At 34.5% G+C, this 27018-nt stretch overlaps 2 protein-coding genes across 2 annotated transcripts in view; one reads left to right on the top strand and one right to left on the bottom strand.

Annotated features, from left to right (window-relative positions):
• Positions 1-27018, bottom strand: part of LOC128983696 (cardioactive peptide) — an 86042-nt gene that overhangs the window by 19344 nt on the left and 39680 nt on the right. The window contains exon 2 of the mRNA XM_054403097.1: positions 11231-11337. Coding sequence (XP_054259072.1) covers positions 11231-11332 — 102 coding nt within the window. The 5' untranslated portion in view covers positions 11333-11337. The remainder of the gene's footprint in view (positions 1-11230; positions 11338-27018) is intronic.
• LOC128998522 (histidine-rich glycoprotein-like) lies at positions 25265-26962 on the top strand. The gene is made up of 3 exons (XM_054424697.1): positions 25265-25301; positions 25592-26172; positions 26957-26962. Exons 1-3 carry the CDS (start codon positions 25265-25267, stop codon positions 26960-26962), a joined length of 624 nt encoding a protein of 207 aa, XP_054280672.1.

Raw genomic sequence — 27018 nt, 5'->3', positions numbered from 1 at the left:
TACATAACAATCAAGTAAAGTTGTGCACCTCTCATATATGTGTGTTACTGTTACTGTTATGTGTAAAATCTAAAATGGGCCAACAACATTTTTGCTTTAGCAAATTTCCCTATAGGGAAGTAGCTATTACCGTAGGTGACATGGTATGACCCAGGCCCGGGACCGATTTACTTTTTCATTTTGATGGCCCCAGAGGCCAAAAACACCATTCGTTCAAATTTTTATATATGTGTGTGTGCGATAACTTGAGTAATTTTTGTCAGATTTTGATAAAATTTGGTTTAAAGGTGTAAGGTGGGATAAAATTGAATGAGTTCGCGAACCAGCATGATCGGACCATGGGAACGGAGTTTTACGGGGGGTTTTATGGGGTAAAATTGGTTTTTCTCATTTTTGACCCTCAAAACACCAAATTTCCCAAATTTCTCTCTAGACCTTCTTAAAGAGCTTAAAAAACAAATAATTTAGTATATCAAAGTGTTTTTGTACGGTTATTGGTAAAGGAGAAAATTAAAAAAATTGTTCATTTAAAACTCCCATGTTATTCTTATGGAGAAAATTATAAAATGTTGTAGTTGGCTTGTTTATGGATATATTTTGATCAAACTTGGCAAATTTATTTATTTTATACTAAGCTATCAATATTTTACAAAAAAACACACTTTATTAGTTTCCTTGTAGCAGCAAACCTAGGTACTCGTTAAACATTGTTATTTAAACAGACTAGCTGTTACCCACGGGCTTCACCCCGTTTGACATCATAAGTATTAATAAAAACTAGATAACCTGTTGCTCGAAATCGAGCAAAACTGAAACTTGTATAAAAAAATAAACAAAAAACATAAACAGAAAGACCTTAATCAAAGAGTCACTCTAAAATAATTTATATGACTGATTATATAAATATAAAAATATTATGATGTAAAAAAATATAAAAGCAATCTACAATATTTAAATTTACATTAACTCTCATAGTTATCTCTTATGTATAGTAGGCGGGTGCACTCTCTGAGCACGTAGATGTCAACCACACACTGTATAGTGAGCTTTTGACCTAATGTAGCTCAATTCCTCTCTTGACGCCAACCATCACTACTCTTATTCTAGCATTGTTAAATTATTTCTTTGATATGTTCTGTTTTAGGCGTATTTAAATTAGGGGCCCCAACCCAAGTCTCCGGTTGGGAACATAAGAGGGTAAGCAAGTGGATCTAACGACAGATCTAAAATGGATACGCGTTTAACATAATTAGTGTTGGAAAAAACTATACGATTTATTTGGCCAGGTGATGCTTTGTTTTCCGCTTTAAAAATTACTGCGAAATCTACACAGGTAGTACCATTGTAGCGAGGGAAGACACTTCTTCTGTCTCTTATTATGCACATAAGAATCTCACTTGACTCCTCGGAGCTCTCGTCCCTACATAATGTCTGCCACAGTCTTCAAAGATTTGCAAATGGGTTGGCATTGTGACCCTATTTCCCGCATATTTTTCCATTGCATTTTTTTTTATTGTTCTTAGTTCTCCTTTGGGTTCTAGTGACATTGTCGTACTTACTTATATATCTGTGCGTATTCAGGATCATCACCTTCTTGAGGAATTAGAGGACCCACTCGGTGGTAAAACGTGTCACGGATCTTACAATTAATTGTAGATCCCCTGTGGAAATTTCTCATCTGAATGAGCTTTGGAGCTGACGATGGTAAAGGCAGAACTGAATTGACGAACTCTCTCCAAATAATTTCTGGATAACAGTCCTATTTTCAGATTGGGAGTTTCCAATAAGAACCCGAAGTTTATTGTGGTGAATTGCACAAATGAGGTAATCGAACCTTTTATTTATGGCAACAAAGAGAACAAACTTAACTGTCTCGGCCAGTCTTTTCTTGCTTAAACATATGTAAGCCACTACAATGTAAACATTTAACGTTCATTTGTCCGAGATTGGACTATCACAACGGTGGTACTACCACTATGTGTACCCATCAAATGTTCAATTGACAGGTTGATGCAAGCGGTCATGTTCGCGTTCCCTCCAGCCACTCACAGTTCTTCGTCGTACTGGCGGCATTTGATTTTAAATTGAAATTAAATAAGAAATTTAACCAAAAACAGAAAACACTATAAAGGAATTGGAATTTTGATACACATTGTAAATTGCATGATCATATGGTAATGTAACGGGTAACTGCCCTGTGAATAATCACTTTTAAACATTCACTTCATCGCATCGAAATGTAACTACATGATAATCAGTAAAATACGATGTAAGGTAAATCGATTTAACCATAGACAAAAAGAATTATATTTATCAAATATTTATTCTTAAACACTTTGTTGTCTAGTATTGATAGGAAACTCTTCATTATGAACCAGACTTAGTTAACAGATTGAAACAAAATATAAATTCCAGCTTTGCTCTGGAAGTTTTAAGTCCTGCAGTCTGTGGTTAGCCTTAAAAACTATTTCAAAGTACGTCCATATGTCATTTGTAAACAAAGGGAAATGAGTTTGATCAAATGTCAACAGATAGCACCACATTCCAAACTTTAGCCCTTAAGTGTACTTAAGTGGTGCCCTTTCTAAATATTCTGAGACGTATTTGCACATCTACGTGAAAATACCTTTAATCTGACACCTCAAACTTTAAAATCCATCAAGCCGTTATTGAGTTATGACAGTGAAAAGAAAACTGCATGCGTATTAATACACAGGGTGAATAAAAAGTCAAGACCCCCCCCTCTAATATTTTTCCAAGTAAATATACAGAGATATCCTTTTGGTGGTCAAGCAATCTTAGCAGGAAGTTTCATTTTACCATTTTGAAATTTTTGAGTGTCCCCCCAAAAGGGGTGGTTTGGGGGGCAACTCAAATATTTTAAATGTAAACCCCCTTCAAATGACACCTCATGTTAAAGAATTTACAAAAACTTAAAGAATGGTGAAAACTAGAGGTCGCTATCTCTTCTCTATCCAGAATGGTAGCCCGTCAAATGTTGTAAGAAATCAATGGAAAAATTGTTAATATTGGCTGCCATTTTGGATAGAGAAGAGATAGCGAGCTCTGGTTTTCACCATTCTTTAAGTTTTTGTAAACACTTCAAAACAAAGTGTCACTAAATGGGGGCTTACATTTAAAATTGTTGAGTGTCCCCCTAAAAGGGGGGATTCGGGGGACAACTAAAAATGTTTCAATAGAAACCCCTATCAAGTAATACCTCATTTTGAAGTGTTTACAAAAACTTAAAGAATGGTGAAAACCAGAGCTCGCTATCTCTTCTCTATCCAAAATGGCAGCCAATATTAACAATTTTACCATTGATTTTCCACAACATTTGACGGGCTACCATTTTGGATAGAGAAGAGATAGCGACCTCTAGTTTTCACCACTCTCTAAGTTTTTGTAAACTCTTCAAAATGAGGTGTCACTTGAAGGGGGTTTACATTTAAAATATTTGAGTTGCCCCCCAAATCCCCCCTTTATCTCTGTATATTTACTTGGAAAAATATTAGAGGGGGGGGGGTCTTGACTTTTTATTCACCCTGTATATATATTGATTGCTTAAGTTAGCCTGAAATAAACAAAATACAGTAAAAGAAACAAATAATCACACCTGATTTTAATAAGGCAATAAATTGAAAGAATAACAAACAAACAAGTACAGCTGAGGTATTTTTAACATTAGGTATATGGAAAGTTCCCTTTAGAAAGGAATTAGCCTACGACCTTAAAGGGCAATTTAAGAAATAATGGATAGTTTTGCGCAAGGTTTCTCGTCATGACGAACATTTTAAGTATATGGTTTATGGGGGTGTGACTTGTAGTTTTCTCAAAAGTTCATGGATACTTTTGGCTTTATATATAGCCTAGCAGAGTACCCGTCCTTCGTACGGGGTTGGCTTATAAGTGTAAAATGCTTATTGCAGTTATACTCCAACTTAGCGTTTGCAATGGGGGATGACACAGTTTGATAAAATTTGCTTCTTTAAATTTACGGTATTTATTATAGCCATAATGTTCTACCACTTGACCTACACAATATAGAAAAATAAACTATTAATAATTCCAAAAATATCAAAACTTTTTCATGCAATTAAAAACATAAACATAACTGTAAACAATCCTACTTTGACAGTTCTCATTGCCTATCACAGTTTTTTGTTGCTGCTTAGTTCAAATTAGGTGTTTTCATAAATGCAAAAAAATAATAGTGCTGCACCCTGTTGGTAAATCTTATAACTTTTTAATACTTTTGCATATTATAGAACCAACTTTTTTAGTTGAAACAGCTGACTAAATTCTTTAATTCCCTTGAAATATGAATACTCGTAAGGTTAACATGGGAAACTACAGAGCCACTGGGGCGGAGCCCGAAAGGATTTTTGAGATAAGAATATGCCTATATGTTAATCGGGAATATGAGCTATCATTATGCCAAATTTCAGCCCAATATGTCCAGTAGTTAAAGCGTGATTGACCTTCAAACAAACAAACAAACAAATAAACAAACAAACAAATAAACAAACAAACACACAAACTTTCACATTTATAATATTAGTAAGATTTAATTGAAAATCAATTCAGACAAATGGAAATTCGCTTAGTCGGCAGGTTTATTGCGGCAAGGGTATTTTAATAAGTCACACAACGACATTCATAAAACGCAAGAATATCAATACATTTTAAACCAATTTATGTAGCTTATAGCATACTTACATTTGTGTTATTGTTAATTTGAAATGTAAGAACATTTTAATTAGGTAATTTTCATGAGATAAATTTGCATTTACTTGTTTCCTTTTACTTTATTTGAATACTATACTGAAGAACTAAATTTTTGGATAGTGTCAATATGTACAACAACAAAACCAATATCAAACTAATTGAACAATCTCAGCTTACAAGATTCTAAAGGTTCTGTCCCCTAATTTCAGCCAACCACAGCTTTCACACCAATATTAGTCTACCCGAACATTATATATACTTCGGAAATAGGCTGTAATATGTTAATGGTCTGAAGGGGAAATATTTACTCGACACAACTTCAATATTAAAAATATGATACTTAACACTAATGTGCGGATTTTATTTAAGTTGTAGCCCTGAAAAGGACTTGGTTGCATGAGGTATCAATTGCAAACTTGGTTCACAATTTTGATTTACAACAAAGGTTCATCATCATTCCCAAATCCGTCCAAGATTCAAGAACTACAATCAATATAATCCATATTATTCGCAGATTTTTACAACATATTTTTTAATGATATGTTTAAAATAAATATACTGTATTTCTATCTATAATTTCTATAACCTATAATAACCTATAATCTATAATAATAATCTATAACCTACATATACCTATATAAGAGTGTTTCAATGAATGCACTTATCGATGAAAGTTAAATACTTACATTTAAGAAACTTTCCGACATGAAACTTAACAGTACCTACAGAAACTAGAAGGTACTGTGGCCAGTAGTTAATTATAAGTTTGTTTCTTGTTGATAAACGCAAGGTTTTATGTTCTGAACTCTCAAAAAGACTTTATTGCACACTGAAGTGTGGTCACTAGTACGCAACAAACTACATTGAAACTCGTTGCAAAGTTTTGTAACCATCTCTTTAGAACTTCTGGTGGGGTTTGCATGTCCTTCAAAAGTGTTAAGTATTGATGGTACAATGACACACTTTCAAATACAACAATTAAAAGAGTTCGGATTATTTTTAATTTTTAGTCAAATTACAGTAGTTCATAATCATAATGTGCCAATCACCTTTTCGTATAATGTTTAGACTCGTGCAAGAAAACTGCACTATACCTCAAATATTACAAGCAATCTGTGATAAGTACTATTATTCTTATTATTAGCTCTATAAGCAAATAGTATTCATAAAATACCTTGAAATAGATATTAATCTGCATATGCCTATTACACTATAAACTATAAAAATACAATCGACATAATACCTAATACAAAATGTGTTTTCTCTTTAATATCCCTTTTCCCCGTCTTACTTATGATTATGATCTTGTTCGGGAATCAGTGGTAATTGAATAGGCAATTTCCTACCAAGCCCAAGCCTTCAACGGTCCAGGTGTTATCCAGGACATCATATACCCTTGAATCGTAGTCCTTGAATTGTAATTTAACATCTGATTACCTTTAGTTGAATTTTTAACCACAGTCAAATGTAAATAAGAGACGGAATCGGAGACTGAATTGTAAATAGGCTACTTTTATTGATAGTGGTAGTTTGATTGAGTACGTAAATAACTCATTATCAAATGACCGTTTACTTTTGAAACAACTGATTATTTTCAAATGAGCACAACGTACTGCTGACGTCATCGAATCCAGCTGATTTTTACTCTCCAGGAAGTCAACATGTTTTTCGTCATACTGCAGCAAAAACAGCCATTTTAGCGAATTTCCCTATAGGGAAGTAACTTGAACGTAGGTCTCATGAAAGACCTATGCCAAACGCAATAGCTTAAGTAATTTTTTACCGATTTCGATTAAATTTGGCTTGAAGGTGTAAGTCGGGATAAACTTGAATGAGTTCCCGAACCAGCATGTGGAACGGGGTGTCATGGGGTCACTGTCATGGTCATGATTAGGTGTTTTATGGGGTAAAAATTGGGTTTTCTCATTTTTTACACTCAAACAAAAAATTCCCAATTTCTCTCTAGACCATTTTAAAGAGCTTATAAAACAAATAGTTTAGTATTTGAACATTTTTGTATAATTATTAGTTACGGAGAAAATTAAAAAAATCGTAATTTTAAAATTCTTATGTTATTCTTAAGGAGAATATTTTTTATTGTTGTAGTTTCCTTGTTTGTGGATATATTTTGATAAAACTTGGCAAATTTTGTTATTTTTTACTAGGCTATTAATATTTTACTAAAAATACACTTTGTTAGCATCCCTGTAGCAGCAAAAGTACTAGTTAACCTTATGTAATTTAAATAGACTAGACTGAAAATCAAGTCAGGCAAATGGAAATTCGCTTAGTCTGCATGTTTGCTGCTGCGGGGGTATATATAATACATGCATTGCGAGTCTAAAGTAGCTTTTAAACCTTTATAACCCCAAGGGAGCATAAGTCAGATGCTGTAAACTTTGATTGTAAGCAATCGCATATGTATTTAAATTATGTATCGATTGATTTAATTTGCTGTAGCTTGTCTTGTCAATAGTTGTCTTGTCTTGTCAATAGTTCGACATAGTATAATGTACACTAACACAATCGAAATGTACGTAAATATTGAGTTATTAAACAGCTGCTTGTTTGCATTATCAAAATAGGAAACAAGTTGGAAGTAGTTTTTAGAGGTTATCTTTAAATGAGTATTTTTGTGTTCTAACTAAGTTTGTTAAATGATGTTGCAGTAAAAATAACTAGGTGGCGTTTGCAGAGGCATCCACAAAATTGAGCGGAGTCATCAAGGGTTCATATTATATTGTTTTTGTCATACTAAAGTAAAAACAGTAGTTTTGAATGCATGCGTTGCGGGTCTAAAGTAGCATTTTTAATATTTAGGGAGTAAAAATGGTTTTTAGCCTCTATGGAGTAAAAATCAGCTGTTGTCAACTCAGTTGTAAATTTCGATTTGTAAACAATTGCATGTATCGAAAATTCAATATGTATCGATTCCTGCTTCGTAATCATTTTAACATACAGTCTACAGTCTCTTCCCGTAGCATTTTAGCATCGCAGGTACATTAATCCATTCCCAAACTCAACACTGCTCACCTTTACTACTTCCTTCACCACACCCTACGTCGTGGACCTGTTTCCCTCTCTTCCCATAGCATTTTAGGATTGCAGATACATTAATGTATTTGCCAAAGACAGTTCCCACACCCGGCACTGCTAGCCTTACTACCTTCTTCACCATTTACTACGTCGTAGACCTGTTTCCTTCCTTTCTCGTAGCATTTTAGTATTGAAGATACATTAATCTAACTGCCACAGACGGATCTCACACTATGCTGATGCTCATATTTTACTACTTCCTAAGCCACTTCCTACGTCGTGGACCTGTATTCATCACTTTCCATAGCATTTTAGTATTTTAGATACGTTACTCTAATTGCCACAAACATTCCCACACTCCGTACTGCTAGACTTTACTACTTCTTTCACCATTTCCTATGTCGTGGGCATGCTTCTATTCCTTCTCATAGTATTTCAGCATTGCAGATACAATAAAACTGCTACAAACGGTTTCCAGTTACCATACTCCACATTGCTCACCTTACTACTTCCTTCGCCACTTCCTACATCGCGGACCTGTTTCCCTCCCTTTCCGTAGCATTTAAGGATTGCAGATACCTTAATCTAATCGTCATAAACAGTTCCCACACTCCGGACAGCTTGCCTTGACTACTTTTTTCACCACTTCCTACGTCGCGGACCTGTTTTCCTTTCTTCCCAAGCATTTTAGGATTGCGGATACCTTAATCTAATTGTCACAAACAGTTCCCACAGTCCGGACTGCTTGCCTTTACTACTTCCTTTGCCACTTTCTACGTCGCGGACCTGTTTTCCTCCCTTCCCATAGAATTTTAGGAATGCAGATACCTTGATCTAATCGTCATAAACAGTTTCCACACTCCAGACTGCTCGCCTTTACTACTTCCTTCACCAATTCCTACGTCGCGGACCTGTTTTCCTCCCTTCCCATAGAATTTTAGGAATGCAGATACCTTAATCTAATCGTCATAAACAGTTACAGTACCACACTCCAGACTGCTCACCTTTACTACTTCCTTCACCAATTCCTACGTCGCGGACCTGTTTTCCTCCCTTCCCATAGAATTTTAGGAATGCAGATACCTTAATCTAATCGTCATAAACAGTTACAGTACCACACTCCAGACTGCTCACCTTTACTACTTCCTTCACCACTTCCTACGTCGCGGACCTGTTTTCCTCCCTTCCCATAGACTTTTAGGAATGCAGATAACTTAATCTAATCGCCATAAACAGTTTACACACTCCAGACTGCTCGCCTTTACTACTTTCTTCACCACTTCCTACGTCGTGGACCTGTTTTCCTCCCTTCCCATAGAATTTTAGGAATGCAGATACCTTAATCTAATCGTCATAAACAGTTTCCACACTCTAGACTGCTCGCCTTTACTTCTTTCTTCACCACTTCATACGTCACGAACCTCAAGCTAGTGTCGTCATTTGATTAAATTTATGATCCATACCGTTTCTGTTCTAATATATGTGGAATAATGCTTTCAGCTATTTCTTTATCTACTGCATTCAAAAGTCAACAGCTGATCATATGTCGTTTTTATGTGTCAAATATTGATTCCATAAGGATTACATTGAAACTTTGAGACCCAGGGGGGCGGATTCCTGAGAGACTTTTTTAACGCCATATAGATGTTGGCACTCACCGATATGGTCTTTATCACCATGCAAAATTTGAAAACGATTGATTCAGCCGTCTAGGAGGAGTTTGCGTATTACGAAATGCATAAGAGTCGACGTATAAGAGCTTCGCTCGCTCCGCTCAAAAATATAGTTCAACTCACGAGCAAAAAGTGTCTTTCCAACCCTTGCTCATTTTCATGTGAAACTCGAGCTCGGATCGAAAATAGCCACTTTGCGGCCCGAGTTCATGTCAAATTGCTGATACCATATAAATGCCTACACGCAATTAAGGTAAAACATTGAACTTTGAACACAAGATATTGTTCAAACGAATTAAACCTACCTACAGACGATTTTAAACTTTATTTCTATATTGAGCAGTCTCGCCGTATCGGTAACAAGTTTCAATAAACCTAAGGCGTATGCGTTTAAATTTCTTATGTAATTCAGGATAATCTGATCAACAGTATATATTTATTGAAAAACTTAAGGACTGCAGAATGAAAACCACAACGTTTTAAAAATGTTTACATTTCACCACACAGACAACTGATAGTGGTTCGCTGACCGCTGACCCGCTGGCCGCACTAATACCCCGATTTACGAGTCTGATTGTTTATACAAAAGTAGTTCACGACCCTTTACGACGTACCAACCCTCTGCTTTCACCATTCTTTCCTTTTCTTTTTAAGTTCGAGTTTTCTTTAGATAAGAAGATAGCCAAATCTCGTAGACGAGTGGTTATGTAAGACAAAATCAACAAATAATTTAACCGTGCACATCGTTTCAAAATTTAAGATTAAGAGCTATACTTATATTGGTTGTCTAAGGTTGGGAACTGGACTGATAATAAAATTTAATCCTCGCAAGATAATGACACCTGAGTTTAACGGAGAATTACTGCTACATCAACCTTACAGTGCTTACAGTAAGTAGTCCTTAGACATACTCGTAAATAAAAGCAACCATTCGTGTTTCACGGTTGCGCCGGAATCATTAATATCCTTTGCCATAGTTGTAATTAGACAAACAAATAAAAATGGGTGAACGTATAACGATTTAAAATTAATACTGCCCTACCACTGCAGTACAAAAAATGGATCTTGTGTATTTTCTTTCTGTGTTTCAAATTAAACGTAGAAGAGTGTCATATCATAAACTGACATGCATTCTTATTATAATCGCTTTTATCCTTCTGCTGTTAATTATTTTATTAGAAATTTAACATGCCTTTTAAATAAGTACACTACGTATTTTAACCCATCAATAGTTTATAATGTATACATTTGTAGCGAATAAAGCTCTAGCCTATCTCCCGAGTGGAAACTGTTGTTGCACGTGGTTGTGATTATAACTTCAAACAAAATAGAAAATACGCCATTTCTAAAGTTTTTGAACATGCATTAAATAGTTAGCCCCTTCATTTGACCGAGTCCGACTCAGCGAGTCGTCCTTTAAATTCAGAAATACAGTAAAAGTTATATAATGTCACAATAATTGTGAAAAAAGAAAGATTTAGTAAGGTTATGAAGCGATGTGATTGAATGCACAATTTATTTTTATTCTTGACAGGTAAACTTCACAATTTATTATTAATAACGCTGTATTACTTTGTTGTAGGCTACATGTTCTGTCTGTATATTGTGAAACTTTCTTGAGGTAGGGCTAGGCAATGTACATTAAATACAGTTTAAATATTAGCAAGTTGATGAACATGCTTTGTAAGCTGATGATAAGCTATCGAAAAATAAACGAGACAACGGCAATAACCCACGATGTAGTACATAAATTCATAATTATTGAGGAAACCACTACGTTAAAAGTTCGTTACCCTTTTCTGGATAATGACGTCATCGGCCAGAGCGGGTTGTGAATTGGAGATAAGTACGACAGCAGCCACCACGCAGCTCAAAACCACTACTTGGGGGTACATTCTTCCTGCAACATGCAAGCAATACATCAGAACCACTACAAAAGAGTTAGTTTTCCTGCAACACAACACAATTATAAAATAACTCAGAATCACCATAAACGAGTTGGAGTTTCTTGCAACGCAGGCTAATTATCCATCAGGAACAACAAGGGGGTTCATTTCTCCTAGAAGTCTAGCAAACAGAAACAATACGTATAATAACCACAGCAACAATGTTAGATTTTCCTTTAGCAAACTAACAATACAGTACAAAAGAACTGAATGAGAGTTTGTTATTTTTGCAACACAAGCAAACTATACAGAATTCAATACAGAGTCGTATTGACAGACTTTTTTAAAGATGGCAAGTCTATGGTCATAAAGCAAGAAAATAACACTAATGTACGGGCTAAAATTTGTTTAAAGTACTATTACTTTTCACGATGAGTGAAGATGAGTGAAATGGATAATGATTAATATTGTTCGTAGTCTCCTGTATATTGTCGGGTCAGGTAAAATCTTGTACGTTACACGTTACGCAAGAGCGTGTTTACATCACTTAGGTAAATTATGCAACTCGCTTCCGCTCGATGCACAACCTTCACCTGCGTGATGTAAAAACGCTCTTACTACACTTGTAAGGTAAATAGCTATAATAGTTTTACCAACAGGGCGCAGCACTATTATTTTTTTTTTATTTATGACAACAGCTAATTTGCAAACAAAAGGTGAGTGAGCGTAACGAACGAACTTCAACCTGGAGGCGAGTTAGCGTAGCGAACGAGCTAACTGAAGGCAAGTGAGTGCAGCGAACGAGCTCCAACCTAAAGGTGAGTAAGCGTAGCAAACGAAGTTCAACCAGGACGTGATTGAGCCATGCGAACGAGCTCATCTTGAAAATGAACGAGCATTGACATAAAACCACATTAGGGCAGGACGACGTCTGTCGGGCCAGCTAGTAGTAAATAATAATGGATAAAGTATATTTATACACACGTTCTTTAAACTAATCGTCAAATTTAAGTTAGTTTAATCTGTGAACTTTTCGTGTCAAAAGCACAACACTTCAAAATATTAATAAGCAAAGTAATATTTCTTCCGTTTAAGGATGTTTTAAAACTCTATTCGCCGGCTGAGGAAGCCGCTTTTTATTGCTTTAGAATGAATGGATTACCCATATTAAAAAGCTCATATTAATCGTTTCTCTCAACAACCAATAAACAATATTACGGGCGACGTTGTCAAAGAATGCCTAAAGAAGGCGTTTTATGTAGTATCTAATATACCTATGTACTTGTATTTTCTCTTTTGTGAAATACATCCTTCATTGAATACTGCACTAAGAATCAGATTCGTAGTATCAGGATGACTTAAATCTCAGTGTTACATATTTGAATGTAGTTCAAAATAAAGATTTTGAATTTCTTAAGACCGAGTCGTTTAATACAGATGTAATAAGGATAGGTACCGTAGTCCTGTCATCAAAATTGAACATACTCTTATAATGATAGAATTCGTGTCGGATATTTTACGGCATTATTCCTGGGTAAGAAACATATCCAAATAAATATCATATTTAAATTGTCTGGAAGTCCTTAGTTACTCACAAAGCCGCCATTTCTTTCACTTATTAACTGTTTTATAAGAAGTGGTAAAAGATATGAAATTGAAACGTTGCACAAGTTCTCGACCACCTGAAAAGTAGGCAGCATTTGTATTTTTTATCACTACAGTCCATATTATAACTATCAGCAAAGATATTTGATATTACTTCTTTGCGACACTCACAAATTAATTCTACTTTCGGAAAAAAAACTACACGAATAGTCCATTTTTACATATTTTATACAATAACTTGTTTATTATTAGAGATACGACCTCGGACCTGATAATCACTATAGTATTCCATACTTTTAGGATTACAACGACGTTTTAACCGATGTTCTATCTTTTACCGTTTTCGAAATATCAGCGTTTAAACGCATAGCGCAACCCGCCATGTTTGCCCCCTCCCCCCACCATATCAACCACTTTTGAAATAGGCGAAATACGTAATTTTGATCACCACAGTCCATATTACAATAATCAGCAATAACATTGCGTACTACTTTCATGCATGCTCAAACCCCCTCAGCTCCTGGACTACCACAACAATGCAACAGTCTCAGTTTGCTTTGAAAGTTATTTTTAAGCGATTTTAGATTATTTAAAACAATAATAAAACATTACATAACCCTAAAAGTTTATTTTTTTTATCTATTATCTATCATTAGGATGGCTTAAAAATGGAACACCTTTTTACTGTCTTGCAAAGAAAACACCCAAACTTTTCATTTCTTATGGGAGTTAAATATGGGTTTTCTATTCCGAGTCCGTTTGGCTCTACTACCCGACCGATTTTCATGATTGAGGTCTCAAATTGAAGGTATGCACGCACAGATTTTACATCAAGCATTGGCATATACTTATCTCCCGTATTACTCGGCAGAAAAATATAAATTTGATTTTTTTTTGAATTCTTACTTAAATTAGATCTATTTCACCAGATATAATCCAATATACAGAATGGTCATAAATTATTGTACACATTTGAAGATAAAATAAATAAATAACCAAGCAACCTAGAAACATGGGAATTGTTTCATTAAATAGCAAATTTAAAACAGTTTTATACAGTAACTGCAAAAAAATTATAAAAATGTCAGCAATTATGAAAAGTAATTACAAAAAGACTTTAAAAATCACCTAAACTGTTATTGTAAGTTATGTTCTTCTGAGGGTATGACCCTTAAGACTATATTTTGGACACTTTACAGTCGTTCGAATCGTCTATACCACCATTTTATAGAATTTCTACACAGAGAATTACGGTTATACTCTAAACGAAGCCTTCTTTGAACAGTTATTACAGATTTGCTTTCATGAAACCAAAGACGTTGCTTTTTATTGCACTCGGTTCAAGGTTTGATTCACCAAATGTCATACACAGCTGGAGTAGAAATAAAAGGTCTATTGTTGGTTTTGTTATACTAACTATGCCATGCTATCCATGCTGACTAGGCCACAACACAAGTCATAAATAAAAAAAACTTACATTCACTGTTTGAGTGATTTTTACAAATTTTTCATAACCACTTTTTACAATTACTGTACTGACATTTATATAATTATTGTTTTGCAGTTTCTGTATAAAACTGTTTTAAATTTGCTATTCAATCAAACAATTCCCATGTTTCTAAGTTGCTTGGTTATTTGTTTATATAATCTTAAAATGTCCCTGTAAAAAATCCCTGTATTTTAGTCTAAGAACCTTCCGTGAAATACCGGCTTTCATTTAAGCTATTATTTATTTAAATTGGACGAGTTTTAAGCAAACACAAGGTGAACAACCAACATAAAAATTATTTTTATAAGGTTTTTCTATGATTAAAAATCAATAGCTCCAGTATTGTTTTTCTTTTTCTTATGTTTTATACACTTAAAATAATAAGTAAATTATAGGCTTTGATTTGAGCTATTGATCGTTTGAATCAGTTAAGTTCAAGATACTGTATTACTCTTAATCAAAAATCACCTATTTGATTATTTTTTGGATATGTCATTTATTTCAACCCTGCAGAGCAGTATAGGTCGTCTAGTAGTATACTATAAACATCACAACACCTTACCTTCCCTGTAGCAGCAAACCTAAGCACTTGTTACTCCATACTAGTTCTATACTCTAATATAAGCAATGTTAGCTTGTATGTATGTTTGCTTGCTTGCACAAAGATATCGAAAACCGCTCCGACGATTTTCTTCAAATGTTGTAAAAATAGTTTATTCCTGGCCTAGAAACGAAAAATCTAATTACGTAGAAAAATGAAACTGAAAGTCACATTTTTTTAACAGTTGTCTTATGGGTTGCTAAGTAACCATCTTGGCTGAATTAAATAACAAGGAAAAAGTAAACAAAAGACTTGTAAGTAGTCCATCCACAGTATACTAGCAAATTACAAAATACAGTAAAAAAGGAAAAACATCAGTTGTTACTATTGAGCAAAGATTATACTGAAGATTACTCGATACATTGTAGCAGGACTTTTTTTTTACTAAGTAAAGACTAGCAGTGTGGAGTGTGGAAACTGTACATGACGAATAGATTAAGGTATCTGCAATCTTAAAATGCAATGGGAAGGGAGGAAAAAAGGTCCGCGAAGTAGGAAGTGGTGAAGGAAGTAGTAAAGGCGAGCTGTCCGGAGTGTGGGAACTGTTAATGAGGATTAGATTAAGGTATCTACAATCCTAAAATGCTATGAGAAGGGAGTGAAACAGGTCCGCGACGTAGGAAGTGGTAAAGGAAGTAGTAAAGGCGAGCTGTCCGGAGTGTGGGAATTGTTAATGAGGATTACATTAGGATACCGTACCTACAATCCTAAAATGCTATGGGAAGGGAGGAAAACAGGTCCGCTATGTAGGAAGTGGTGAAGGAAGTAGTAAAGGCGAGCAGTCTGGAGTGTGGGACTGGGGATTATATTAAGGTATCTACAATCCTAAAATGCTATGAGAAGGGAGGTAAACAGGTCCATGACGTAGGAAATGTTGAAGGAAGTAGTCAAGCAGGGTATTTCCTATTTTATTCTAATTTTCCATTTAGCGAATATGCTATTACTGTATGTATCATGGTGTGACCTCGACCCGGGGCCAATTTACTTTTCCGTTTTGATGTCCCTAGAGGTTAAAAACACCATCCATTCACATTCATAGACATATAGAAACATCTCTTGAATTTGTAAAATAAAAATAAAAATAAGAGAACGAACTGGTACTTATTTTTATTTATTAGCGTTTGTGTTTTGTGTTCGTTAGTTAGCACGATAAGTCTGGTAAAAATCATTCGATTAATAGATTGTTATGGAATTCTGTACAAACGTGTAATCCTATGTTAAACAATTCAAACGAGTTAACGAATTAAGATGATGGGACTATGGGAACATTGGGGTCTCGATGGGATTTTATGGAGTAAAGATTGGTTTTCCCATTTTTGAACCTAAAAAAAACTAAAATTTCTCCCCTGTTTTTCAATTTTCAAACTATTTTGTAGAGCTCACATAAAAAGATAAATATTGTATACTAGCAGAGTGCCCGTCCTTCGTATGGGGTTGGCGTAAAAGTATAAAATGCTTATTGAAGTTATACTCGTGCTTTGCGTTTGCAAAGGGAGAGGACACATTTTGAGAAAATTTGGTTCTTTAAATTTTACGGTATGCTACATAACACATCTACCATAGCCATAATATTCTACCACTGTAACTAAACAATAGAAAACATTAAATAATCAAACATTGAAATAATATCACGAAATTATTTAAAAATTAAAAACATAAACATATAACTGTAAACAATCCTACTTTGGTGGTTCTCATTGTGTATCACAGCTTCAAATTAGCTGTTGTCATAACTATTGCAAAAAATAATAGTGCTGCACCCTGTTGGTAAACCTTGTAACTTTTTAATGCTATAGAACATCATAGAACTGAATTTAGTTGAGTTTGAAACAGCTGACAATCTCATGAATACTCATAAGGTTAACATGGGAAACTCCAGAGCCACTGGGGCAGAGCCCCCGAAAGGATTTTTGAGATAAGAATATGTCTATGTTAATTGGGAATGTCAATGTGAGCTATCGTCATACCAAATTTCAACCCAATCTGACCAGTAGTTAATGCGTGATTGAACTTAAAACGAACAAACAAACAAACAAACATACATACAAACAAACAAACAAACTTTCACAATCATAATATTAGTATGATTGAAGCGTTGTCTGATGGTTACGAAGAAAATTCCAAAAACCTATAAATATAATTTTTTTGTTTTAATTTATCGATAAAAAACACGCGTAGCAGCATTGTTTCTTGAGGCAGCAAACATAAGTACTAATTTATGTTTTATGATGGAGTAATATAGTTTTTGAACTTAACTAAATCAATCGATCAATATATCAAAAGAAAGCCTTAATTTCTAGGACTATTTTAAGACAAAGGCATATTAAACACCTAAAATGAAAACGGAGTTATGTATCATTGATTGAAGATACGTCCTAGAATCTATAATATTAAAAGGAAACAGTGTTTTTTTATTTCACGATTCTGAATCAACCACTCGACGGATTTTCATGATTTTTGTGTTGAAAGAAAGATAATTTTGAGAACTAGGGAATGTCGAAGCCATAAATTTAGTTTAGGGTCCCAGTTTTTTAGAAATTAAGTTTTAATTTTTAAAAAGTCTAGCAGCCGACGCTAAGATTCTAAACTAGCTTTTGGCATAAAATAATTAGCTTAACATAACAGCTGTAAACATTCAGCTTTTGTGTCACAAATTCAGCATTTGGATAAAAATGTAAAGACATACTTAGGGTTGACTTATTTATACTATGTGTAATGCTAATCATTGATACGTTTTACATCCAGGGCATTCTCCGCGCCAAGAAGCTCGACCTTGACCGGGATGCGGTGTAGGTCATAAAGTATCCAAATGCCATAAACGGTGAGAGCCCTGAGGGCTTAGGTAACATGTTGGCCTGACTTGAAGTAATGTGACAAACAATTCCAGGTCTGTGTCCAACAGAGTAGAGGGGGTTTTTTAGTGAGTAGTCTGCGATAGATTCAGGAGTCTCACACTACAGGCTGGCTACCTGTGTGCGTAAAAGCATTTTCCCTCCTCTCCCTTAAAAAAAAAAAAAAAAAAAAAAAAAAAAATCATTGATACGTTCAATTCTTCTGTAAGAGGATGACAGATTAATTAAATATACATAGTAAAATACTAGGATGCTCAAATTATTTTTTAAAGCAATCTTCGATTTGTATTAGAGCAATATAATTTGTTTTAACTAACAGCTAGTTAAATATAAACTATGGAACTATGAGGTTATTTTATTTACTCTTATTTTGTCATTGATTATAGGAAATAAGTAAGATTAGTAGAGATAATTAGACCACAGTTTTAACCAAAATTAATTAAACCACAGTACAAATCGAGGCTCTGTACACGAGTCTTAATAAAAAAGGATAAATGCAAATTATTTTACTGCTCCACTTTTCAAGGAAAGATTAGAAAAATAACAATGTTTACATGTTTTAATTCTTCATGGTAGCTTTTTGTTTACAATTAATGTTTGTCTGCTTTAACTTTGTTTGGATTAGGCCCGGAAATATTGATGTCATAAAAAGAAGATCAAGAATAATCAGGAATCACGATTTTAAATTACCACCACAACCTCAGCCGGGTTTTATACAAAGATTAACAGATGGATGACATAGATTGAACACAACGTCAACATTGACCTAGGATACTGCAATTAGACAAACCATCCTTTTATGAAATCCTGTTCAGTTGTGGTTACGTTTGGGGGTGCCTATATCAGCGCCCCTAAACGTGAAAATATCATTTTTATTTCAACTGTGAATATATTGTAGTTCAAATTAACTAATATGGGAAATTACGATGTACATTTATTCAATGAGGGTGGGTAATTATCAACGATATAACTGATAACGGCATGGATAATAAACATTGACAATTACGTCATTAGCTTTACTAGCGTGTTTACTTTTTATATTCCTGCTACATGTGACCAGTTCTTTTTTTCAAATGAATGTTATTTGAACCAAACAGATGTTTCAAAGCAAACTGGTATTGTTTTTACTTTTCTTTGTTTACACTTATTTATTTAGCAATTAATGCAGTGAAATTGATGTAAAGGATAGGTGTGACGATTAGTTTTGATGTTAGGACACCAAAGTTAAGTTATGTGAATTGTGAATTTGATTGGATATTATCGTTTTATTTTAGGTCGTTTCTATTCAGACCTACTGGAAATAGTGTATAGTAGTTGTATTGTGGTGATAATAATTATGGAAGAGGCAGGTATGCTATGGAAGGTGATATCGTTGACTAGGTCTATACACTTCTCGATTGACTATTACTCTCTCTACTGTTGTAGGCTACTTATAATCAGTGTGCGTCTGTGCGAATCGGCTGCAAATCTCACTTCGACGCTTTTCACATCGTAAAAATTGCATAATTGCTGTTTTATTGTACAATTATCGGATTTAAAATGCATATCGTATAGGCCTATGATGGAATAAAAACATATTTGTTCACACAACATTTGTATAAAAGATGAATTTTCACATTTAAACTGCAAGAAACTTTGTCTTTATATGTGTAAACTAGCTGATCTGAATTGTACACGGTTTTAACTGACTACTGAATTCCCGTACGTAGGACGGGCTAGCACCTCGTAATTATAATAATTATTGATTCGTGATTCAGCAGCGTGCTTTAGGTACTTACGATCTTAATAATCAATAGCTCAATTAATTGAATACAGCTTTTATTTAAATAAAAGCTGATATTTAACTGAAGGATCTTAGGTCAAAACATATAAGATAATGTAATTATAACTGATGAAATACATCTTAAATTGAATTAAAAATTAAAAAAATATCAAATTTATGTTTTTTTTGTCGAGTAATACAATAAATAAATGAATGATGATGCTTGATGGCTAATCTCTGTGTGCATACCGTCAATATAAGACCAAAATTATGAAAATCGGTCGGGCAGAAAAGCCGAACCTACTAGGAAAGGAAAAATGAACATGTTTTATATTTTGTAAGTTTGTACCCTTTTTTGAAAAAAATCAACCAAATTAAACTAAAGATAGCTTATAAAAGGAGTTGGTGTACAGCCAAGTATACGCCGTCACCACACATACCACACGTTGTGTATTGAGTATGTGTGTGTGGTGAGTGTAGGTAGACGATGATTGACATAGAGATTCAATGCCAGCTATTCGTCTATCGCTGTGCCGCCACATCGACCATGGAGATTGTATGTCAACGTCGCGTTTAATACATAAATCATCTTTAAGAAGCTGACAGCAGCCAATATTGGTGGTGCTTTGTTTTTGTATTTTGTATTAGGCATAGGATTAGACATGCAGGGCCTTTTGTAAAACGCAAAACGCAACCCAAACTACAAGAATAGAGTCACTGTTTATGGACAAAACAAGGTGAAGTTCGCATCCCTGCTTCCTTTACTTCATTCCCGATCAGTTGATATGCATTGATGTCTGCACTATATTAGTATTATTATTCATAGGACTAAACATTGTGTTTAACCACAGACAAGGGAAACAAACTTTTATTTCCTTAGTCAATGGTTTAACAGAAAACCATGTAGGCATCAATGTGTAGATCAGCCAATCCAGTAAAGGATCACGTCAGCCAACTAACGAACTAGTTTTGCCCCTAAACCAAGTCTATTTAAATTTAAAATGTAGGCCTATACTTGATTCATGAAAAATACCCTGTACAACCATATTCCTGAACTGTTTAGTTTGTGAATTCAAAATAAAAGTTATACTAGAACCAATACTGACATTATAACTCCCAATTATTTACGAACACCCTAATTATTGCTACAAAGGCTTCAGCTAAAAGATTGTACAAGTTATGTTTGATTTAATACATAATATGGTATAATATTACATCCTCATATAATTCTGTAAGACAAAAATGTTACCAGAAAATTGTGGACTTCTGGTAAGTCACAGAAAAATGGGAGGGGTTTTAAATTAAAGGTCTTGCCCCAGGAACTTGGGAAAAATAGCATAATTCCCATAAAGTTACCAGCAAATTATATATAACGTACAATGTTCTCAATAAGAAGCTGTTGTTTTTTTTTTTAACTTCAATACAGCTGATAGTGATGTATCAGCCAGTGGGCAACATTATGTTTAGTATTTAGAAGTATGACTTAACCCCTCTACTTTTAAGGTTGCCGGATTGATCCTGAGAAAAGTCGGTACAGTAGCTTAGTTTTAATCAAGACATATTCTAGCCGATCTTTATGAAACTTTGTATTTTAAGGTAGTAGACCCATATTTAGAAAACATAAGTTAGTCCAGTTTTAAATTTAAATTGGTGCTTATTTTTTTACAACTTTAACTAAAAATAAAAACGAAAAACTTACGAATAAGTGTTAGTACCTAACACTTTTATTTAGCTCTAGCAGAGTATCCGTCCTTCGTAAGGGGTTTGCGTATAAGTGTTCTCAAATCGACTTTATTTTCCAATATCACAAAGCTGGCCTGAGAAAATTGAATACTCATATATGCTTAATTATTCAGTAAAACCAAAACCACGTGGCAGATTTTATTTGTTTAGATGGACATTAATTAATGAAACTACGTAGATTCTATAGCCATTGTATGTATAAATAAATTTAGGCTCTATACCCTGGTTTATGGATGGATATTTATATAAACAGTAGGAAAACTATCAGACTTTTACATAATTTGAATAATTTTGATAGTTTTTGTTTACAATTTTAAAATACCTGCATGTTTTTGGATTACGGCTAAGGTCATAAAATATAGATGTTTTTTCTTCCAAGGAAAGAACTTTGTGGACATTGTTTTACAAATTTAAGGTAATAGTTTTTGTACCAATTGATTTTTTATACAATTTCATTATCATACGTTTACTTTTTAGACTTCAAATTGCATAAATCCTGATGATTCTTACTCAACGACAGCTGCTATATTTTTACGAGTTTAACTCTTATTGCAGTTAAACTCTTTAGTCCATTTAAACAAATAAAATGTGCCACGTGGTTTTTGGTTTTACTGAATAATTAAGCATATGAGTATTCAATTTTCTCAGGCCAGCTTTGTGATATTGGAAAATAAAGTCGATTTGAGAGTTCTGCTTGTTTACATTGAAATGCCATAGCACATGTAAACAGTGCGAGTGTTCTCATTGCAGCCATGGAGATCAATCAATATTTACTTTTAAATTCCTCACCTCAGAACTTTGAAAGCCAAAGGGGCAAAGCCCTCGGTTGGCATTGAAGCGTAAATCAACAGCTAAACAGATCCTTGGTATAGTAGCTATATTTTTGTAAAATTTTAGCCCAGTCGGTGTTGTAGTTGTTACGCGAATGAGTAGCACACACACAGGCCGAAACCATTACATTTTTATAAAATAAGTATAGATTACCATTTCTTATAAAACAAAACCGAGATCAAAATGAACAAATACTGAAAATAGCTGAAATATCACGATTTTTAGTTGTAAAATAAGGCAATATGAACCCCATGGTTTATTTTGACTTATTTCATAAGTAAAGTCGTGATATTTCAGCTATTTGTTATTCGATCTTTTTGAACTTTGGTTTGTCTGAGAGAAAATTATAATGCTTTATAAAAGTGTTCTTGGTTTTTTTCCTAAATTTACACTGTTTTTATCAATTTGAATTATGAAATAAAATAAACCGCTAGTTTGAAGTCTGAAATTGGACCAAATTATTTATTTTTCAGGATATGTTTCTTCTCCCTTATACATACCATGTTTCATAACGATCGGTTGGAAAAGTTAAAAATATAAAATACCCCCGCCGCAGCAAACCTGCAGACTAAGCAAATTTCCATTTGCCTGATTGGATTTACACTAAAATGCCCCCTTAAATATATCACATTTATTCCCTATTTAAATAGAATTAGTTTAACGAGTACTTAGGTTTGCTGCAACAGGGAGGGTAAAAAAGTGTTTTTGTTGTAAAATGTTTACAGTTTAGTAAGAAATTAATGTATTTTCCAAATTCGATCAAAATATGTTCATAAACAAGCAAACTAAACAGTTGATTTATTCTCCATAAGAATAACATGGGAATTTTAAATTTACAATTTTTTAGAATTTTCTCCGTAACCATTAGGCGCACAATAATGCTTCAATATACTGAATTATTTGTTTTTTTAAGCTCTACAAAATGGTATAGAAAGAAATTGTGAAATTTTGTGTTTTTAGGGTCGAAAATGGGAAAAGCCAATTTTTACCCCATAAAACCCCCCATAAACCCCCGTTTCCATAGTCCGATCATGCTGGTTTGCGAACTCGTTCGAATAAATGTAGGTTTACACGTTTATACCAAATTTCATCAAAATCGGATCATTTTTGCTCGAGTTATCTTGCTAACGGACACACACACACACACCCACACACACACATATATATATATGTATATCTATATATGAATTTGAACGGATGGTGTTTTTGGCTTCTAGGGACATCAAAACGAAAAATTAAATCGGTCCCGGGTCCAGGTCTTACCATGAGTACTACGGTAATAGCTTATTCCCTATATGGGAAATTCGCTTAAAGTGTTTATGTGACAAAATTGCCGAATATCTAACTAAGTGGTGGTTAACAACGCGGTTTTAGGAAAAGATTTCTTGATTTTTCTTTATTTTGACCTATAAAACCATTTACCGGAGTTTACTTGTTTACTTACGGGTCACCCTGTATAATATGTCTAGAGGATCTTATTTCATTTATGATTTGCATGTAAATGTTACATATTTGAATCTCTATAGTATATTATTTCATTCGACGTCGATCAGTAACATCGTGGTCAAAGTATCTTGTCATTTAAGAAAACAGGAATGATTTGCCTGACTGAGGCAATGGAAGTGTATTAGAAAAGAATCCGGATTTAAAGAGCAATTTGTATGATAATGAAAGTTTAGGGTTGACTTACAACGTTAAATTAACACCTTATTTGAAAAAAAAATACCTTTTATAACACAAACTGTTAAACCTGAGTATTAAAGGTTAGACACTTGGACTTACTTCAAAAAGTTCAGGTCATACACAAACAAAGTTTTCAATAGGGTAATATGTACCATTATTTAGAAATTATTTTATATAAATCTTTTCACAAATCTATATAAATAAAATTATTATATTGTAAAGCTGTTACCCACAGGCTTCACCCCGTTTGACTTCATAGGTATTAACCTTGACTATGTATTAATAAAACTATTAATTGGTTAAGTTGGGCAAATACGTACAGCTGAGGTATTTTTAACATTAGATACATGGAATGATCCCTTTAGAAAGGAATTACGAGGGCCCTTAGAGGGCAATTTATGAAATAATGGATAGTTTAGAGCAAGGTGTCTCGTCACGACGAACATTTTAAGTATATGGTTTATGGGGGTGTGACTTTTAGTTTTCTCAAAAGTTCATGGGTACTTTGAGTTTATATACAGTATATGGTTTTTTTAATATTTGGTAATTTGTATACGCTTTTCCTTACGTGATATTACTAAACGACTTCCCAAAAGATCTGATTAGCCTAGGCCTACTATGTTTGGTTTGTGTGGAGCAATACATCGAATTAAAAAGTAACGTAGCTTAGATTCGCAATAATCCTTACTGTTTATACTGTTCGATGAAATGGTGACCATACATAGTAGGTATTTTAAGCAAAGTATGAATGGAGATGAGTGTAGGACGACCTTTGATCACATCAATTCACATCAACATCTTCATAAAGAATGTTTTACGGCAAATCTAAAAAAGTACAATATTTTAAATCGGTATAGTCAATTACAAGTTTACTTATCATACATGTGCTGTTAAACTCATTGTTGTTGATTGAATGAGTAGATAAATAAAATCAAAACAAATTAATAAAATTTTACACAACCTTGTCAGGTGCGTTTTGAAGGTGGTAGGGGGTAGCGTAGTAGCGCAGGGGGTAGGTGGTGATGAATACTTGGTGGTTTACTTCTAGATTTGGGTACGTAAAGGCCCGCCTTCAATCCCCGAGATAACCAAACATATTTTACTAATTTAGACCGTTTTACCCAAAAGTGTTTGAGTTTATATGAAAAAGAACTCCACTGGTGTAAACAATAACAATAACATAAAACTTGATAACTTAATTAACTTCGACTTAATAACATAAGTTTGTAGTTGGTTAGGTAGGTAGTGGTATTATAGGAGTATTTTTCTCTTGAGAATGAACACGCAAACATGTCACAATAAAATCTTTGAGGTATTATTATGGTTGAAAATATTAACTGTTCACACAATAAACACAGAGTCAAGTAGATGGGCTATGGGTGGAGTGTTGGTGGTACAACTGTCAGCTACAGGTGCTACTGGTCGTTACGATTTGTAAACAAGGTTATTTTTTGGTAAATCTACCAAGCAAATCTTTCACGTATCCGATTAACAGCGTGAAGGATACAAGTTGTTTTGGTTAATTTATTTATACTGTAGTACAGAAGATGGTCTTATGCATTACCTGATGTGTCTTATGCACTAAATGGTCAATATCACCACCCGAGCCTCAAGTAGATGTAAATGCCCTTTCACACATTGCAATACCATGTGTCAATCAAGCCATCTAATGGACATGTCTAATGGATGGTGATTGATGTAGGTCTAGCCTACACGGTAAAGCTCAGCTCAAGTAGCCGCACCTACTTACCTTCACCACGACGCTACCACCTACCACCTTCACCACTACGCTACCGCCTACCACCTTCACCACTACGCTACCACCTGCCACCTTCACCACTACGCGACCACCTACCACCTTCACCACTACGCTACCACCTACCACCTTCACCACGACGCTACCACCTACCAACCTTCACCACTACGCTACCACCTACCACCTTCACCACTACGCTACCACCTACCACCTACCACCTTCACCACTACGCTACCACCTACCACCCTCACCACTACGCTACCACCTACCACCTTCACCACGACGCTACCACCTACCACCTTCACCACCACGCTACCACCTACCACCTTCACCACTACGCTACCACCTACCACCTTCACCACGACGCTACCACCTACCACCTTCACCACTACGCTACCACCTACCACCTTCACCACTACGCTACCACCTACCACCTTCACCACGACGCTACCACCTACCACCTTCACCACTACGCTACCCCCTACCACCTTCACCACGACGCTACCACCTACCACCTTCCCATATGTGTAGTTGAAAAAGCTGACAAAATTCTTTTGTTTCTAATAAAAATATGAATACTCATAAGTTTAACTTAACACTGGAAACTCCAAAGCCAATGGGGTGGAGCCCGAAAAGGATTTTTGAGATAAGAATGCGTCTATATGTTAATCGGGAATGTGAAGTATCATCTCACCGAATTTTAGCCCAATCTGACCAGTATTTTTAGCGTTTATTTGTCACAAACATCCATCCATCCATCCATACGTTCTCACTTATAATAGGATATTTCACCAGATGTTTAACTGCAGTATTTATGATTATTGTTATTATGTAGGCCGAGTTATGTGCGTCGTGACGCCTTAGTACATTTACAAATTATTATCAAACAGAAACAATGAAACTGGAACTTCTTAACTGTTTTGAATTTTAATTTAAACATTACACTTTATTATAAGGAATTAATTTTATTGAATGCTTTAATTTTTTAATTGACTAATTAAAAAAATGATCATTCCACGAAAATCAAACCTCAATCGAGACATAACATTGGATCATTAATTGATTTTAGTGGGGGAGCTAAAGTACAAAAACCTTAAGAAATCTGCAAATTGTGATAAGAGTATGCCCTTTGGTGGGAATGTAGTTTAAGGTTAGGCAATGAAAATGAGATAGGGAGGCACCGACCAAAGATGCTATAATCCAAAACGGCGGCGATTTTTCAAAATGGCTGCCCGTATTTTGGGTTTTATACATTTTCTTATGATATACATCATACAAAATGGTGTTTCTGATAAATTTTTACGTTTTTAGGTATAAGCTAAGTAAGTAAGTTCAGTAATAAGGTAGTAAACGTAAATTTTTCACAGAAAATT

This window comes from Macrosteles quadrilineatus, unplaced genomic scaffold, assembly GCF_028750875.1.
Source record: "Macrosteles quadrilineatus isolate MER2022 unplaced genomic scaffold, UCM_ALF_1.0 Scaffold_1__1_contigs__length_201487025, whole genome shotgun sequence".
Lineage (NCBI taxonomy): Eukaryota > Metazoa > Arthropoda > Insecta > Hemiptera > Cicadellidae > Macrosteles > Macrosteles quadrilineatus.
This window is presented reverse-complemented; position numbering and strand designations above follow the sequence as displayed.

What these genes read in the sequence shown, in the direction of transcription:
- LOC128998522 (XM_054424697.1), top strand. Translation starts at nt 25,265, where the DNA reads ATGGGTGGAGTGTTGGTGGTACAACTGTCAGCTACAG. An exon ending in GGTACAACTGTCAGCTACAG is followed by an intron (nt 25,302 to 25,591) that starts GTGCTACTGGTC and finishes TGATTGATGTAG; the next exon opens with GTCTAGCCTACACGGTAAAG.